Here is a 19,921-nt window from a genome sequence, read left to right as displayed (position 1 = left end):
CGTCTGGGGATACGCAACGTCCACATACCTGGACAGCCTCCAGAAAATACAGAACAAGGTATAACGTATCATAAGCAATGCTCCCCGATACACACGGACAGCGGACCTTCACCGAGAATACCGACTGGAGACTCTCCAGAAGGTATTCAAAAAACTCGCCACAAGACTGTACAAGAAATCAAGTCACTCGAACAATCCTCACACCCTACACCTGGGAAACTACGATCACAACCGTAGATGGAAACAGAAGCGCCCAAAGACACTCCTTAGGGACTAACCATGTATGGTAACTTCGTAACTACGCAAACGACGCAATGAGGCGAGCCCCTGCACATCAGCCACAGACTAGCTTGCTAGCTGAGCCTCTGCCATTAGAACTGGCAATCGCAGGGAAGCCAACACGACTCACAAACAAACCCCCAACACATACCACACGGTCAGTTCCTTCAGGACCATCGAACTAACAAACCTTAAACGACATGTCTATGTTACAGGAGAAGCAGATGGCCCAGGAGACATCGTCGGCCCAGCAGCAGCAGCGCTCACCTCCTCGACAGGCCTGATCATTCCATGACAATCTGGCATCGCTTCTATGGTACTGATGCGTGATACCCAACCGCTAACATAACCTTACCTTGCACGATCTGTCGCAGATAGCAAGAAACCGCTACTGCCCTTACTACACAACCTGACACTGTCGCAGAGGTTTTTCCCTTGGCACTTGCCTTGGCACTTTTTTCCGTCTGCCCTTCAAACCGCTCTTCTTTCAAGCTTGATTCTGTCGAGCTTTTTCGACCACTTCTATCACCCAGATGCGCCCGTATTAATGGGTAATCATACCCAGACGTACGGATAACATCGCATTTCCTCGCTCCTACGATCTCATCAATTCTAAATACTAACAATGCAGAGGTGAAAGTAGACCTTTTGAGTTGGTCACCACGCTTGTGCGAGCGTGAAGGGGCTCACACCTTAAAAAAAAAAAAAATCTCAATTTGTGAAGCACTTTCTCTTGAATAAATCATTCAGTTGTTCTGAAACTATAATCATTCCTTTGTGTGTACATATACAGCACATCTACCGATTTCCGCCCCATTCGAACTATTTCTGCGTGGTACGTCTTTTTTGTCTTAAGAGTGTGTAATGAAGTACTTCCTGAAAGAAGCTGAACAAGTATTCAGTCAGATCTCACCAAGATTTCATATAGGTGCAAAGATTGGCAACCTACTTTAAAGGTTCAGTGATGTTAAGTTTTACACTTCACAGAAAAAAAATGTATTCTGTGACTAAGAGGAGTCACAGCTGGAATCAGTCACCTGTAACAAATACCTGGATGTCCGCCCCGATAGCTGAGTCGTCAGCCTGACGGATTGCCGTCCTTTGGGCCCGGGTTCGTTTCCCGGCTGAGTCGGAGATTTTCTCCGCTCAGGGGCTGGGTGTTGTGTTGTCTTCATCGTCATTTCATCCCCATCCGGCGCGCAGGTCGCCCAATGTGGCGTCGAAATGTAATAAGACATGCACCAAGGCGGCCGGACCTGCCCCGCGAGGAGAATCCCGGCTAATGACGTCAAACGCTCGTTTCCAGTACCTGAATGTTACAATTTGTAGCGATGTGAAGCGTAACGATAACACAAGCCCAGTCGTACGAAAATCAGGTGACAGACTTCTGTTCATTGATAGAAAGCTAGGGGAATGCGATCGGTCTACACAGAAGATATCTTACCAAACACTCGTTTGGCCTATATTGGAATATTTCTCATCTATGTGAAACCCGTACCAAACAGGACTAACAGGAGATACTGAAAGAATACAAAGAGGGGAGCACGAAATGTTACAGGCTTGTTTGACCCATGGGAAATCGTCACGGACGTGCTGAAAGAAATAAACTGACAGACGTTTCAAGATAGACGATAACTATCCAGCAAAAGCCTACTTTAGTTTCACGAACTAACATTAAGTGATAAATCTCGCAATATACAACCCCCTAGAGATCACGATTAGGCTGGTTACAGTGCGCGCAGAGGTCATTGTTCCCGCGCTCCATACGTCAAATGGTCGGGAACAAGTCCTAATAACTGGTACGATGGAAAATACTCTCTGCCACGCTCTTCACACTCTTGCACGTTAATGATGTTGATGTAAATGTAGACTCGCCTCTTTACTCTTACGCAAGTGGGGATGCAATGGAAAAAAGCACATGCGCAAAAGTCAGTGTAAAAGAAAAAGAAAACATACTGTTCTCAAGCGTTTCTTCGTGCCCACAAGACACCTCGTCGTTCAAGCAGTCTCCCACTCATCCACTTCTTAGCTCGGCAATTTGTGCTGCGTTTATTGCGATGAAATGCTACAGAAAAAGAAAGCGCAAAGTTAGCTTTGGGTTAAACAGCACCCGAATAACAGAGGTGCTGTAAGCGAGAAAAAGAAAGAGACGGTGACGTTTAGTTTTCACATTCAAGAGAACTTTACATCAATATTTTGATTTTCAGCTTGGGAAACTTAGAACTTTTCTTTTTGGGCAAGGAAAAAAGCACATGCGCAAAAGTCAGTGTAAAAGAAAAAGAAAAGAAAACATACTGTTCTCAAGCGTTTCTTCGTGCCCACAAGACACCTCGTCGTTCAAGCAGTCTCCCACGCATCCACTTCTTAGCTCGGCAATTTGTGCTGCGTTTATTGTGATGAAATGCTACAGAAAAAGAAAGCGCAAAGTTAGCTTTGGGTTAAACAGCACCCGAATAACAGAGGTGCTGTAAGCGAGAAAAAGAAAGAGACGGTGACGTTTAGTTTTCACATTCAAGAGAACTTTACATCAATATTTTGATTTTCAGCTTGGGAAACTTAGAACTTTTCTTTTTGGGCAAGGAGAGCGATGTCAGTAGTGATAAGGCTAGCAATAACATTTCGTTATCTGGCAGCCGGTGACTCATGAACCTGTTTGATCTATTTATCTTGGAATTCAAAACAAAGCACCTCTGCGATTATACCTGAAACTGGATAATACTTAGGGGATATTCTCAGTGGTGTTGTGAAGGTTAGTTGATCTTCATTACGTATTTGTTTGTTTAATGTTTACAAAACTGCACTGAAAAAAGATTATACATTATCCTTCTCGGAATCCATTACAACGGAGGCTGTGCTTTGGAAATTTGTATTTTTTGTGTCTTCGATGTGCTTCAATTGTATTTTCAGTAGTTTGTTGAGTAGCTCCTACTGTCCCATCTTCCTCAATTGCTCAGATATCGATCTCCTTATTTGCTGCACTGCTTAGTCGCCAAATCTAGAATATTCGTCTATAGTTTTCACATCCATTTTTCATGAACTTATAGGTTGTTTTTCCTCTGTTTCTCTACTTCGAGACTCGTATTATTCTTTATAGTAATATGGCCGGAGACTTTCTCTCTTATTTTTAATTTCTGACAGGGCAAGGCCATATTTGCTACTCACAGCATTGAATCACAAATTTATGTTTGTTTAACTTTTAGAAGCGAAATAGCATATTACTTCTCTCCCTTTGTAATCATCTACAAATAACAGCGCGCTTTCTTTGGAGTCAACGAACATCAGTGGCACATAAATCGACTGAAAACATAGCCACCACGGTGTACACAACTAAAATCACATAGCCGCGAGCTGCCTGTCGCCTGGTGAGTAGCGCAAGAGATTCCCACTAAATAGGGGCAGCGATGACACACGCTCTCCAATTCCGATTCGAACAAATTACGCATGCACAAACACGCATGGGTGCATGCGCTGTGGGGAACGTTAAGCGCATGCGCAAAGTTGAACAGAAACAAGGCATTGTGCGGACGCGTTTTTTATATCGCCAACGAACCCTCTTGCTTTTCAGACTTGAAGCGTGCGCGGGAACACGATGGCACCCCAACTTTTCCGTTGTGTGTGTGTGTGTGTGTGTGTGTGTGTGTGTGTGTGTGTGGCTGGCGCTGGTGTGGGGAGGGGGTAGAAGGGAGAACCTCCTTAGAAGGCTCACCGCACCAGGGAGAAAGATTGGTTGCTCCCTCAAGCGTTACGAGACCTGCAGTGCAGTAGCTTCCGCCCATTGTTCTTCCTGATGGCACTGACGGCACTTCGAGAGTAGAGGCACGTTCGCACTGTGATGGTAGAGCAGCCCTGCAGCAGCACAGGGCGACTAGCCTAACTCGTGGAGTTACAGAGAAAATACTGGCAGCGAAAATTTTCCTCCTTAGAGGATTCGAACCGGCTTACGTTCGAGAAGAGCATCACTGCACAGGCGTGCGTCAATGACCTAGAGGTGGGGAAAACCGACCGGTTAAAACAGATATCGGTATTTTAGTTCTGAATAACTAGTATTTTTGGTGTTTGGTCTCGGTTTTGAGAGGTGTAAAAAATAACGAAATATCAATTAACCATAACAGCAGTGCAAAAATACTTGGTTTTTAAGCAAACTTTTTTAAAGAACGAGTAATTTTTATTCGTAAAATTTGTATTGGTTTGAAATGTTGCGTCATTATAGAAAGTAGGGAAAAGCGATCAAAAAATGGATTAAATGGCTCTGAGCACTATGGGACTTAACATCTGAAGTCATCAGTGCCCTAGACTTAGAACTACTTAAACCTAACTAACATAAGGACAGCACACACATCCATGCCCCAGGCAGGATTCGAACCTACGACCGTAGCAGCAGCGCGGTTCCGGACTGAAGCGCCTAGAATCGCTCGTCCACAACGGTCGGCCGAAAAGCGATCAGTGATAATTTAATAACGGTGTCGACATTAACGAGCAACAAACACATGACAAAAGAATTGGTACAGCATTGCTGAGACAATAACGTGCCTGTTACCATGTGGTATGACCTGTTAGATCCTATGCTTGTACATGCAGTGTGTAAGACTTGTGTCGCCTGTGGTAGTTTATGACTGTCGTCATCGGAAACCACTTGGTTTACAGAATAGCACCATGCCTAGCCTGGAAATATTATACGGAAGTGTGGTATCATTGAAGTACAATGTTCCATTTGCTTTAAAAGATTAGAAACGATAGGAGCCACAACACGTTTGCGACATAATATAAGGAGAAAACGTAAAACTTAACAGTTCATTCATAGTTTACGATAAAAATAGAAAGCAGCTGATCAGCTACCTGTCTCTACGTCAACATACCTTTATCTCTTTTAGTCCTTTGAAACGGACAAATTGACACGAAAACTAGAGCTCTCCAAACTCAGTTTTCACCCTTTAACACTGTTTGCAATGTCGGAATAGTGGTATGACCGACGATACAACATGGTTTTTGAGTAGAGTTTCAAAAAATTAGAATCAATAGGAGAATACTGGTGACTATTTGTAATAGTCAGCAAGTTATCACTTTTCGTGAAAAGCAGCGAATGGAGACCGGACTGTTTTCTTTTACTTGCCTATTTCATTTAATACTTCGGTTCTCTTCATCTTGAAACTGACAGAGTCGAAATTTTTCAACTTTTGTTCGATTTCTACGTTTATTGCAGGATATAATGGGAATGAAAAACCGAAAATCGGTTGTTTCAGCAACCAGTTATTTTCAGCGGTTTTAACTATCTGGTTAACTAGTGTTGAAAAATAATAACGATATAACCGAAAGCCTATTATTTCATTCCTATAGCTACCTCGGCTAAAGAGGTGCTTTGGAATTAAGACTAAGTCAGTTCAAATGAAATAATTGTATCTTTCGCGCTGCATACCTTTTATTTTCAATTTTAAACTGTACTTGGAACTTTTTTTTTTCAAGAAACATTTTCTTCTAGTCGCTAAATACTCCTTAAGCCTACAAAAAAAAGCAAAAGGAAAGAAAACTTGATACCCAAGAGTGTCTGGATGTGGGAGTAGATTTCAGTCCTCATACCTCAAGTAAAACCACCAAGTGTATAAGTATTGTGTCCCAAATCACACAGCTTTATGACCGTACCTTCTCTTCAGTGAGACGATCCCTAATGTTCCTTGAAACTGCCGCCAGCAGACACTGATGGTGCCCAACTCCAAGTCTGCTGTAAGTGAGGTGCGGAAAATTGGTTTTATGACCGGTCAGTTGTTCACAAGGCATGCATTACAAAAACATTTTATGTACACACAACGGGTGTCTCCTCAAGTAGCGAAACTGAGCGGGATAGCTCATTGGTTTAAGGTAATGGATTCGCTAACGGGTTACAAATTCCAGTCCAGCAGTGAAGATTAAGATGTCTTGTTTCTTCATTGAAGTAAATGATGCAGGTCGTTCCTCTGAAAAAGCCAGGTCTATTTTCTTCCTCAGCCCTACCGAAACGCCGTTGGGACGTTCGATGCTGACCATTCCTTTTCAAGAGTTGAGAGTTTGGTGGAGTTTAGCTCGTGGACAAATCTAAATATACCGGTATCACATTTATATAATGGTTTGCAAACACTGATAGTATCTACAAGCCTACTTTGAAGTTGAGAGCGTTACAGTGTTTCGTAGCGGCAAGACAGCAACAAGGTGCGTTGGCATTTACCATTACAACGGAACAGGATTTCCCCTCTTCCAGCATCTGCTAAGAACGCTAGGCAGACGTAAGCGCGAGGGCGCCGCCGACAGTATCCGAAATAGCGCGACGGAAATAGCCGAGGGCTGCCACACTGTTGAGAAGCAGATGCACAGACGCGCAGGAAGTAGTACGCTCCGAGCCTCACGTGTGAAATGTTGTTCGTGCTGTTTGTGTGGCTACACGGCGTGCTCCTCCCGTGATTCTCCACTTCATCCGTTATTGTTTTCCTCTCCAGTGTGCTCTTCAACCAGTCAGTTGTGCTAACGATAGATACATGCATGTCCCTACTTTAGTGCTTTCAGTATCATTTGCCACTAGCAATAGAACCATTCATAACTTGTACTGTTTACGAAGAATACAATTTTAGTTGTCAGCTGCTTTTCTTCAACCAAGAGACAGGTAAACAAACATTAAAACTATTTTCCAATAAATGAAATGGGGTGACCGTGGTTACTGGCTATATTGTAAGATAGTAGGTGTCAACAAGTGGAGGAAACATTTAAATAAATTTAGTCTTTTATTGCTGTATGGCTTTCGAGCAGTCATGTCATCAGATGGCTGCATCACACGTTTAAGAGAAGTAGCAGTGATTGCCAGCTACAAGTTTTTCATGCTACTGCACCCTACAGAAAAAAAGTTTGACGACTATTTCAAGCGTAATTAATTCTTCTCTCGCAGTAAATCGACAAAATAAATATGTAATCCAGTTTTTATAGAGGTTCTGTGTACCATGTGTATATCTTAACAATAAAATAATGATATTCAGTGATGTATCATAGAATTATCTGGTCGGAGAAGCACAATCGCAGAATTTTTCAGCTACAGAATAAAACGCTGCTTGGTTTCCGAATGTAAACGAGCCCTTACTGTTTTTGCTTACTAACAGAGTCACTACAGTTTAAGCCCTTGCTATATAAAATTATTTTTTACCGTAGAGCAATTTCACACTATGAGCTACTTCTTATACCAGTTAATGTTGCAGACATTTAATGTTATTGGCAGCAAATAATACACTAGTTCAACAATTTCATCAGTTTAATGACTTGTAGCTGTTTTACAATAATTTATATCGATGGAAGAAAATAAACAAAATGGTTAAAAAGGCTCTGAGCACTATGGGACTTAACTTCTGAGGTCATCAGTCCCCTAGAACTTAGAACTACTTAAACCTAACCAACCTCAGGACATCACACACATCCATGCCCGAGGCAGGATTCAAACCTGCGACCGTAGCGGTCGCGCGGTTCCAGACTGTAGCGCCTAGAACCGCTTGGCCACCCCGGCCGGCTGATGAAAAATGCATTTTACTTTACCTTGCTTGCTATCCCTGCAGTCGGCCTACATCACCCATTACTGTGTTTCATTACAGAATAGTAACTGAGTATTACTGTTGGATTAATTAATTTCGTTAAGCTTTGCGAGCACTTTACTTTACAAACATGTCTGACTTTTCATTCTTCTGTATTTAACCACGGGTTAATAGTGTATTTAAATATAAATGCTCATATAACGATGTTTGCTGTGATTGTTTCCACGGTTCATTTTTAGAAGTCTTTAGTTCGTTCGGTGCAATTTCTTTTGCCATCCCATATCAGTTGTCTTCCTAGCAGGGTCGATGCAGCTAAATCGGTGGTATCGTAAAGGTTTAAAACAATACTTCAAACCAAGATTTCAGTGAGTTTCAGTTACCGGTAGGCCTATGTCACTTTTTAATGTTTTAATCGGTTTTTCTCGTGATGGTTCGGATTATCGTACTTATCTAGAATGTTGCAAATTGTACAATCTGTTACCCTTAGAACACCCAATGGGTCATAATTAGCTGGGAAAATAATTATCTTAAATTGATAACTTGAATAAATAACAAAGTGGTATTTTTTTGTTGAAAGTCATCGAAACATGTCTTCTGCATGCTACTGTATTGTTGGGCAGATTTAGGCACAGATGTTATTCTGGCTCCAACATATTTTTCCAAATGAAACTCAGTTGCGCGAAAAACTCTGGTGCTAATCACAAAATACAATTTGTATAAAAATTTACGTAACAACACGCGCGACTGACGACTGTAATTCTGATACAACTTGGAAATTTTAAATGTTTGCCACCGACATTTCGAAAATCGCGCTCAAAACAGGCGTCGTCCAGGCACCGCGAGAGCTGCCACTGCATATCGATCAAACTGTTGGCACGCAGTTATTCCCAAGCTGCTGCACGCACAAACGCGACTCGCTGGTGCTGCCCTCAAGAGGTACGTAATTACAAGGGTTGTTAGGAACTCTTGCTAGGCTGTGAGGTTTGTAATAGTTTTAGTGCACAATGCGTAGCCTCTTGGTTTCCGTCACTTTCCGAACTTTGCCCATCGGCGTAGTGCTAACTCTGTGATAACGACCTGCACACGCTTGCCGGCAAGGACCAGGCTCACTGTGTTCGGCTCTTCTCACGCTCGCAGATTCTCACGATACACCAGCTTGGTGAATTACGACGGCCTTGGCCTGCGTTGATTTTTTTTAACGTGTGGTGGCAGGTCAGTGCATGCCACTTTTTACATTTCTCAGTACGATGTCTGATGTACTGACAGTTTAATGCAACAATCGCTGTCTACGCGTATGCTGCGACAACATGGACTTCAGTTAACACGGTATTTTAATTATACATAAATCGCAAGACGTACTGAAGTAACGCCACTGACGCTAACAAGCACGACTTTTAATCAGAAGTTACATTAAAATTTAGAACGGAACGCATTGATTCGCAGTAGACGCCAGACTTGAATGTTTTGTGGTGTTATCGATTGTTACGTTTGTGGGCTGAATGACACCAGTAGGAAAATGTATTACGATTTGACGGTAACAATAATTTGTGTCAATTAAAAACTAATCTCGTACTAAATATGTATCTACTGTTGATGTTACCACTCATCAGACTGATAGATAATTATATTTGCTAATTTACACAACAAAAATTAGCGTGTTATGAACAAATTGGTTTACTCGCAGCCAATCAGTTGAATCTTTAATGCAAGTTATCTGAATAAGATAGTGCTGTGAATATCGTTGACGAACATTAGAATGCATTATGTACCGTGCCGGTATTTCAATCGAGAGCAACGTTGCAGCAGTTGGGCGTAAGAAACTATCATCCTTAGTAAGTTTGATGTTGGAACTACCACGTTTGGTGTTAACAATAGTTGGGAGAGTACAACGTACACAAACTGCTGCTGAAATCAGTACATGTAAAACGAGAATGAAATACCAGTATATTAATTTTGCAATAAAAACGTAAAATAATTGGCATTAAACAATTTCACACTCAGTCACACTGATGTAGTAGGTACTGTACTGTCACTTTCGTTTTTCACATGATCATTCAGTACCGGTATATTTAATTTGGTAAAGTAGTTACAAATGTATCGTAAAGGCTACAATTTGAAATTGTTTGTGGGTATATTTTGCGTGGGTATGTAAGGTCTTTGTTTATTAACATTACATGGTACATATCCTTCTCCACACCATGTCATCATCGTATTTCCTCCCCTCCCCTCCCCTCCCCCCTCCCCTTAAACATTACATGGTACATATCCTTCTCCACGCCATGTCATCATCGTATCGCCTTACCCCCCCCCCCCCCCCCCCCCCCAACAAACACACACACACACAAATTGTTTTTTCGCATCAGAACAAGAGTTATCATTTTGTAAAGGAATATGTTATAACATGTAAGACTTACTTTTTCCGTTGATTTATTTATTTAATACACCAGGGCAAGTGTATTGAAATGTCCAGTATCTATGATACATGTTGTTGTCGTTAGCCCAAAGACTGGTTTGATGGAGCTCTTCATCTCAGAACAATTATTTCAACCTGCATCTATGTGAACATTAGGGTTCATACCTAGGTCTCCTGTATATTCTAATCCTCCCCCCCCCCCCCCCCCCACACACACACACGTCACCCCCTTATCAAATTTACAGATTGACTATGACACTAAATTCTAAAAGCATTTATTGTTTTCGCATATCAAATAACAATTATCAATGTCTCCCTTCTGTACAAGGCTACATTCCAAACCCCCTAAGAAAAGTCTGCCAAGCACTTAAATATATAATAGATGTCAACATTCTGCAGGGTGATGATTCTTCTGAAAAACCTGGAATTCTCAGGGAATTAAATTTTACATGGAAAAGCCAGGGATTTCAAAGTCTCAGGGAATTTTGCATTTTAACTGAGCATTCCAACTGAATTTTATTGAGTTTAATAAGCAACAAATTTTAAAATACTTAATGTCTCAAAGTGTATTAATTATGTGAAAATTGTTCCATATAAATTACTAATGTTCTGAAAACTGCAGATAAATTACAGCTTATGGCTGGTATATAGCTCAGTTGAGAAGGAAGAGAAGTCATTGTGGTTTGCTGCTCCTTCCCCCAGTTTTTGTATCTCATTTCATAATCAAATTTCCTCAGCATTACATAGGCCTGTTGCTAAAATTGCATATCACCAATCTAAACACACCAGTCAGTAATTGCTTTTACAGTGTTGATACACACTATACTGATTGGTATAAAAGTTTGGCCGGACTATACACAAATCACTACTGTCGTAAAGCCCTAAACCTTCAACTGATTCAGAGCTAAAAAGTGCAGATGCTGAGATAGTGCACTTTGAACAAAATTCATTGTTTCTATGCATCCACCATTGATCCTTATGCTACAGCAATTTAAATGTTCTGTACAGTAGTACTCATATGCTATGTCCACAATATTTTGGAGAGATGTGGCTTTTAGTACCTTTTACTATTAAATTTTTACCATGCTCACTAATGAAGACTTTTTTAAGTGTGTGCAGAGGACTTCCTTGCAATTAATTGTGTAGGATTATTCTTAACTGCCACATACACATATAAGAAAACATTGAAGCAGGAAGTATTTATGGTACTGTACCATCTGCTAATAAGTCTCACTTTGATCAATTCAGTCATTATCTGAAAACCCTCTCAAAACTGAAAAAAAAACCTCTGATCCTTTGGCTAAAATTCAGAGGTCACTGAGGCACTTGCAGCTCTTGTGACTGATACATAACGGTTTTGGGTACTTGACAGTGTGGTGAACATTGTTTTCACAGAACAACAAAAGCTATGTATGTGTTTGTGCAGTATATTGAGCCATTTGAGATCCACTGCTGGATAAAAACCACTTCTAGTTAGTGATGTGTCAGGCAAATTCCCAGTGACCAGAACATGTATAAATGGGCATTTGCCTGAGAATTTGCTCAAAGCAGCTTTAAATACCCAAAATCTGTGAATTAAAAAAAAAAGGACTTTTTAAAGTTTTTACTCCTAGAATGCATAACGTACAAACTAAAGCGAACGCATGCGCGCGCGCACGCGCGTGCACACACACACACACACACACACACACACACACACACACACACACACACACACACACACACACTCTCTCTCTCTCTCTCTCTCTCTCTCTCTCTCTCTCTCTCTCTCTCTCTGTGTTTATATATACTTACGACATCACTTTGCAATGTAACACACTTTATAATGTGTGTCAAATTGCTGAATACTACTGAAATTGATAGCAAAATTATTACTGAATGTATTCAACAGCTGGCGTGTGTTTCTTGATAATAAATGTATACTTAAAAGTGAAACTTTTTTCAGTGAAATAGAAAGCTTTACTGTTAGATGTAGTGACATTTGAGACTATAGTTTTCCATTTACCTACTTTTTCTATCTACTTTCGTACAACTGTACTACTGTGGAGATAAAATGAGGACACTTACATATAAAAGATTTAATAATAAAGAATCAATGCTCAGTATCCTGGAATCATTCTATTTTGATACTAATAGATCCCTAGAGAATCGACAGTTCTTGGGTTGATGGAATTGGAACATGACTCATCCGTAATTAAAATCATTATGGAACAACCTTTTTTGTACTCTAATTTTTTTGTGGTAGCATAGTATAAGTAAAAATACTACTGACAGGTTACTTACTTAGTACAAACTATCTTTAGGTCAATAATTACATTTAAATTTGAGTTTTGTTTTCTTTCTTTTTACTATGTACCACTCCAAGAATTGACCTCATTAAAAACTTATGGTTGCATGTATAGTATAATTTATTTCCCCTAATAACTTTAAGCAGCTTTTTACCAACTACTACAGAAGCAATGTTTCAAAACACCTTTTCCAGTACAAAACATCGGTTAATTTTTTTTTTTTACTATGTGCCACTTATCAATTAATCTTTAAAATGCATAAATCTATTTGCCCAGATATTTATCTTGGGCCCTTGCCCCAACTTATAAGTGTCCATGCATTTTACATCACCACCTCTAGTGCATAGAAAAGTCTAAAGCAGACCTTTCTTCAGCAAATAGCTCCTTATGGATACTAACAATTCATAATCTTTTCACAGTCAGTAGTTTTAGATTTTTCTTTTTATGAATGAGTCATTTTCCTGCTCTTGTGCGGGCATCACAGTTTATAAAATTCTCATTTGTTTATTATGCTCTCTCTCTCTCTCTCTCTCTCTCTCTCTCTCTCTCTCTCTCTCTCTCTCTATATATATATATATATATATATATATATATATACTCAGTTACAGAGGAATGTTATTTCTTGTTCTCCTTTGATTGAATGTGTAAAATGTTACAGATGAAGGTGTTTGACGAATATATTCCATGGCATCATGCAGAGGTGTTGGCTGCAAGGGCAATGTATCACCCAGAACACTAATCCGCAATCCATTGGCAACAGAAGCTACACGGGAACGTTTGCGGCAGTTTTTTGAAGATTGTTCATTAGACTCTGCTTTAGATGAGCTGGCGTTTTGGGAAATGTGTACTGATGTTGTTGCAAAGTCTGATAACTTTTCTAATGGGTGAGTACTAGTTTTGTTGTGAGGTTCTTTTTTCTTATTAGTTGATCTCATGGTGACATTAATCTGTGTTAACAGTAGAAGTAATTGTGGCAAAAGTTCTCCTTCCGTTTATTGATTGACCAGTCTATTACATAAGTACAAGGATTTTCGTGTATTAGAGGTTATTACACAATGATGTGGTACGGCATAGCATGTTGACAGATAATGCTAACAAAGGAAGAGTTTATATGTAACCTGTATAATTGTTCAGTTTGGCGTATTAAGTGATGTCAACTCAGTCTAATGTGTGGTCATGAAAGCAAGTAGAATAAAACTTGGCTTCACATATAACAGTAATTGGTACAGGGAAGTTTAAAACTTAAACCTCAGGTAAATATTTTGATGAAACAAAATCACCATCCGATGGAAACAGAGTGAACAACTGCCTTGAAATGATTGAACTGCTCTGATTGTTTCCCAGCAGGCTTATGACAACTGAATGTGCACTGTGTTTCTTATAATTCAGCTTTCCACTCTTGAACCCTCTATTTTAAAATAAACTCATAATTGGAAGAAACAAGTCAGTCATAACTATTGGAAGTAGAGTTTGTCTGCATCTACGTCTACACCCTGCAAACCATTGTTAAGTGCGTAGTAGAGTGCAAGTCCCATTGTGCAAGTTATTGGGACGTTCTTGTGTTCCATTCATGTGTGGATCGTGGTAAGAACTTTTGCTTAAATACAACTGTGCATCCCTTAATTAGTCTAATCTTGTCTTTGTGATCACTAATGGAGCAATAGGTAGGTGATTGTACCACATAGCTAGAGTTATCATTTGAAGTTGGTTCTAGATGCTTCCTAAGCAGGTTTTCACAGGAAAGTTTGTGTCCAATGCCTGCCAGTTCATTTCTTTCAGTATCTTGATTATACTCTCCCATGGGTAGAACAGACCTGGAACCATTCATGCTGCACTTCTTTGTACATATTCAATATCACATGTTCCTTCTGTTTGGTATGGCTCCCACACATTTTAGTAGTCTTCTTGCATTTTCCTAGTATTCTGTCAATAAACTACAGTTTGACACCTGCTTTTTATCTATGACTAGGAATAGAGGTGATTGCTCCATTTCATTTCCCTAAGAAGCGTTACCCCAATGTATAAAGCAAGCTACTAATACTGGCAGTACTATCAAATCTTATCAATGTCTGACTGAATATTTGCGTAGCTTCTTTCAGACAGTACTTCATTATAGACAACTGCTTCATCTGTAAATGTTAATGTTGTTTGCAAGGTTGTTAATATAAAACATGAACAGCAAGGGTTCCAACACATTTATCTGGGACCCATCAAACGTTACTTCTACATCTGTCAGTTACTCACCAACCAAGGTAACTTGCTGTGTACTCCCTCCCAAAAAAATCCACAATCAAGTCACAAATTTTGCTTGGTACTACTTACAGTTGTACTTTAGATAGTAAGCTCAGATGTGTATTTACAAGTAAGATGTGGAAGTGGTCACTCCAACACAGTGTAAACTTTACTTTGTGAAAGAAGTGAAGAAAATAAAAGGCCACACATTTTGTCTAAAGTGCCAACATGCAATAGTTATTGAGAAAATGACATTCAAAATTTTAGTGCTATTGCATCAGTTCACATGCATTCTGTTATGCCAAGCGTGTTGGTAGCATAGTTGCTAAGAGTAGGGTTTTGAATTTTTGTGTTCCTTATTCAATTCTAATATTATGTCATTATTTTTTCTTTTTGTTGTTGTGGAAGTTTGTGACCCCAGTCTCATCAATCTTTTTGGGTCATTGAGAAATACAGTGGAATTATTTGCAAAATAAATAATCATTTCACATGTTATTAAAATAAAATCTTACAGTGTTCTTTGTGCAGGGTCCTACAGCTGTCGCTGCATCCCACATTTCCGCCACCGAATGCCTCAGTCTTCCAATTCTTCAACGTCTTTTATTCATCTTGTCTCTGCTGCTTGTTGGATATCACTTTATGTGGTCTTCCTCTTCTTCTCCTTACAGGATATCTGCATGAAAATACTCCCTTGGGCCATCTGTCTTGACCATCCTTTTGACACACCTAAACCATCTTAGCTGTCTTTCTTCTGTTCTGTCCACAATACTGTAATTAATCTGCCTCCTTTCTCTTATTTCCTCATTTCTTATGAGGTTAAGTCACAAAATTCTACATGCTGTTCTCAAGTGGTCCATTTCCAAAGCTCCAGTCTCTTTTTATTCCTTTCTGTGAATTACCAGCACTCTCTCCCATAGCTTTTTATTGGTTCCACAATGGATTTATACAAATGCATTTTAACCCTTAAATTTATTTTTGGGGACCTAAGTACAGGATTTAATGTGTGGATGGCTGTCCTTCCCTCCAAGATCCGTTGTTGAATCTCTTTGTCACACTTGCATCACGTGGTCAGGGACTATCCAGGTACTTAAACTCTTTGCACACTAAGATGTCCATCAGTGTCAAGTTACTTTCCTGCCCTCCATAAACATTGATATTCTGTCTTCTCAAAATTAATTTTCAAACCCACATTTTTTACTCTTCCATCAACTTCCTAAGCGTGCGAGATATATCCTCTTCATCATTTGCTGCAACGATGTGATCATCAGCATAAAAAGCATGTACATATGCTGGATCCCCAATCCAGTTCCCATGCCCATGCCCGTTCTGCACCATTGATCCAATGTCTTCTGCACATTCAAGAGTGTGGAAGGGAGATAGCATCCTTACTGCAGTCCTTTATTCTCAAAGCCCCTCTTGAAATTTCTTTCTACACTTTGAAAAATTTGGTGACTTGGAGATGTTTGACACCTCTTAAATATTTTTTTGGCATTTTTTCTAGTGGCAGCACCTTGAACAATAGCTTTAGCAAAACTGTGTCATACGCTTTCTCAAGAGCTGTGAAGGCCAAATGATCATTTAGATTTTGTTCCAGTTGCTCCTCCATTAAATGTCATAGGGTCAAGATATTATTTACACATGACCTGCTTCTTCTAAAGCCACTTTGTTCTTCCACTTCATTTACAGACTACTACAATCTTGATTTTAAAAGTGCTAATTGAACTTGACACTTATGCCATGATAACTGCTACACACTTCCTTGCTTCTTTATCTGCAGGTCTTAGATACAGTAAATTCCACTCTGCTGGAATTTCCTCCCCATACCACGTACATTTATTGAATAACTTGCTTAGATGTTCATACAAAATGCTTGGATCATTCGTCATTAATTCTAATGGTACTTTTCCAGGACCTGCAGATATTCCCAAATTTCATTTGTGTAGCCACATTCTGTACCTCTTTTGTAGTTATCTTCTATACATCCTCACTGTCCTGATTTTCCTGTATTTCTCACTTTATTTCCTTGTACACCTTCCTTTCTTCTGTTGGCAAGCCTTTAAAATGCTTCTGCCACATTATCAGACTGATAAATGACAGGTTTGCTCTTTCTTTTACTTCTCTTTTGAGCCCTGCAACCATTTTCCATGCTACTGCCAATTTTGTCCCCTCCACACATCGATCAGATTCCTCACATTTGTCCTCACACATTTCATATTTCCTTTTGCAGATGTCCTTTTCTACTTCTCTATTCATTCTGACGTATAAGGCTCTACCATGTTTGTCCTGTGTTCTCATTCAATTACTGTTTAACATCTTTTTTAGGTTTACTTTTTCATCTTTGCATTGAGTCCACCATTGTGGGGGCTGCTTCCTTTTTTTCTCCTTGATGCCCCTGTGTTACAGATGCTGCTTCATATATGCATTTTGTAATTCCTTGGTATACATACTTAGAATAAGTGCCTCAATTGGTTTGACAACCATAATTTACAAAGAGATTGTACCAAATCTTGTTTCTAGCTCGCTGAATTGTTTCACAGCATCCACTATCCTTGTTGGAATATTTGCCTCTTTAATTTGTCTTTGGCCCACAGATGTTACTGTCATCTTTGCAGCTAACAGGAAGTGGTCTGAGTCACATTCCACACAATATTTGTTTTTATGTTGGAATGTTTATTTTGAATAGAATACTTTGCTATTGATCTGGTGTTTCTGGAAGGGCTCTCCCTGGTACACTTTTGGATCTGCTTCTGAGGAAAGAAACAATTTAAAATTTGCAAGGACAATATGTCACACATACTCACTAACCTTTTCCTATTGCCATTTACTGTGCCATCACCATATCTTCCCACTACTTCACTATCAGTGGCCAGCCCTACTTTTCCATTAAAATCTCGCATTAAAATAATTTCTTTCCAGGCACGTGTGCACTCTAGCACACTTGCCAATTTTTCATAAAACTTATCTTTGACTTTGCTGTTACCATCGTTTGTAAGTTCATAAGACCCCACAATAACTTCATGGCCATATTTTGAGATTTCTGCTGTCATCTTCTCACCAGTTTCCTGATTTCCTACCAGCAGTTGATCTCTCTTCTATGCTTCGTATGGGCAGCTATTGAAGTTCCTGTCTTGTCCCTTTTCGACACCACTGTGAAAATGAATGTGAACTACTATATTTTCATTTCCCTTTTTTTATCAGAAGATACACACATCTACTTTCAACCTTCCAACCTTCCTTGTTCCTGGTATAAAGGCTACCTTGAAAAAAAAAAATAATTATTTTGTTTACTACTACTACTACTACTACTACTACTACGAGGCTAATTACTGTTTAGCTCTACAGGATCTTTATACTAAAATATTTCCCACACCACCTTGTATTGTCTTTCTATGTGTGTGAGTAACTGTATGCTCACTGTTGTGGGTAAATACAGTGTACACAGGGCGGTGTGTGAAACTGAGAGCGATTACATGCTTCCACTGTTGTAGAAATCTGCTCCAGATGCTGCAGATACCGTGTTGAGCTGAAAGTGGTAACCAAAGCACAGAGAAATATTCTTCGAGGCTCTGTTGCATAGCAACCAGATTGCTTTCAGTTCTGAGTAATGTCCAGGTACTATTGTGGATTTGAAATGATCCATGAAGTGACTTCTTTTCTGAAGAAAACATTGAACTGTTTCACTAGAACTGAACGCTCCCGTCGGAACTGTTCTCAAGCTGGTATTTATTATTAAATCACAATAGAAGTATACACTGGGTGTAGAATAACACGTACCTTCGTAAAATGAACACTATTTTATTGTTCTATTAACTGATTTCCTTCCATATAGACATATATTTTACAATGTGAATCAAAAACTCGCAATGGCGTCCATTTTTACTTCACAAGAATGGCTCTCTTCTAGTAAAAATTACTCTTAAGAAGAAGAAAAGCTCTATAACCTAAGAATAATTATGTGAGCACTTACCACCACAGAGTAATAAACAATACCTCTCTCTCTCTGTCTCACACTGTCACAGCAAGTTGCACTGCCTGATACATCATACTGGATACTTCTCTCATCTTTGTATCCACACCCTGCATGTTCCACATGATTGTAACGAAGTCCTTTTCCATAGCCATTTTAGTCTCTGTGATGCAATCCCATTGTTTTACTGAGGCATATAAATTTTTGTATATCAGTCTTTGTTTTTATTTTTACTTATATGCTTAGAGAGAACCATTGTATTACCCGGGATGATATCTATCATAAAAACTTTCGATGACAAAAAATCAAAGGACCACCAGTTTCATGCAAGTACATATATACCACAGTTACATTCATTAATGTGAATATCATTAGGAGAAGTAATTTTTTTAGTGTTCTAAATACTTTGCGATCTGGCGATAATTTCATACCAACCAAGCATATCGAAGCATTTACTTGAAAGCTGATGCCTGCAATTGATTACAGACGTGTGTGTATATTTTATTAATTCATTACATCTACTTGTGATTTCTGTTTGCTGTCTCATGAGCATGTAATGGACAAATGTAATTCTTCACCTGTCACTAAAAATACACGTTGTAGGGTTGACAACATGGCATAAGTTTTGACGAAATTACTTTTAATGAAAGTGTCGATATTCGAAATTCATAAACAACCAGACCATTGTAGAAGGAGGGATAACATTGCACTCCCTATGACTCAGTTTCATGCAGAAACATTCCAATTTTTGCATAAGGTCACAAACCTTTGTCCAATTCTGACAAAATATTTCTTTGTTTCAATTGCCTGACAGCTATTTATGAAACTTTCTCACATCAAAATGATAACATTCTCTTACTAGAGCTGTGATAGAATATGTTTAATCCATAGTCATAGTGAAATCAGGGTTACACTCACGAATTATAGTGGAGGTTTGAAGTTTTAAAGAATCTTGCTGTTTCCAATAATTCACCAAACATAATTTCTCATTGGTGCTGATGTAGTTGATGACACGACAGTGCAAACTTCAGTGTTTGCCCTTGAATGAATCGCACCAAATTTATGAGGCTTAAAGTTCAAAACTTTTTGACAGCAATGAGGCTGCCATAGCCATTACCCACTGCCATAAAGCTTGTCTAGTAACCTCTGTGAAGCAAACACACACCTACAAATCAATCACTTTATACCTATGTTTAGTTGATCC

General features: G+C 39.3%; 1 protein-coding gene across 6 annotated transcripts in view; it reads left to right on the top strand.

The window, feature by feature from the left end:
- Positions 1 to 6,626: 6,626 nt before the first annotated feature.
- The window catches only part of LOC126324871 (uncharacterized), a 37,197-nt gene continuing 23,902 nt past the window's right edge, over positions 6,627 to 19,921 (top strand). Inside the window, exons 1-2 of one of the 6 annotated variants that reach the window (XM_049995124.1) lie at positions 6,627 to 6,907; positions 13,177 to 13,402. In XM_049995124.1, the coding sequence (XP_049851081.1) occupies positions 13,203 to 13,402 (200 nt within the window). In that variant the 5' untranslated portion in view covers positions 6,627 to 6,907; positions 13,177 to 13,202. The other 5 variants (XM_049995126.1, XM_049995130.1, XM_049995128.1 and 2 more) reach the window with 5 other exon arrangements.

The sequence above is a fragment of the Schistocerca gregaria genome, chromosome 2 (genome assembly GCF_023897955.1).
Source record: "Schistocerca gregaria isolate iqSchGreg1 chromosome 2, iqSchGreg1.2, whole genome shotgun sequence".
Lineage (NCBI taxonomy): Eukaryota > Metazoa > Arthropoda > Insecta > Orthoptera > Acrididae > Schistocerca > Schistocerca gregaria.
Note: the sequence above shows the minus strand (reverse complement) of the source record. Positions and strands in the feature narration are given on the sequence as shown.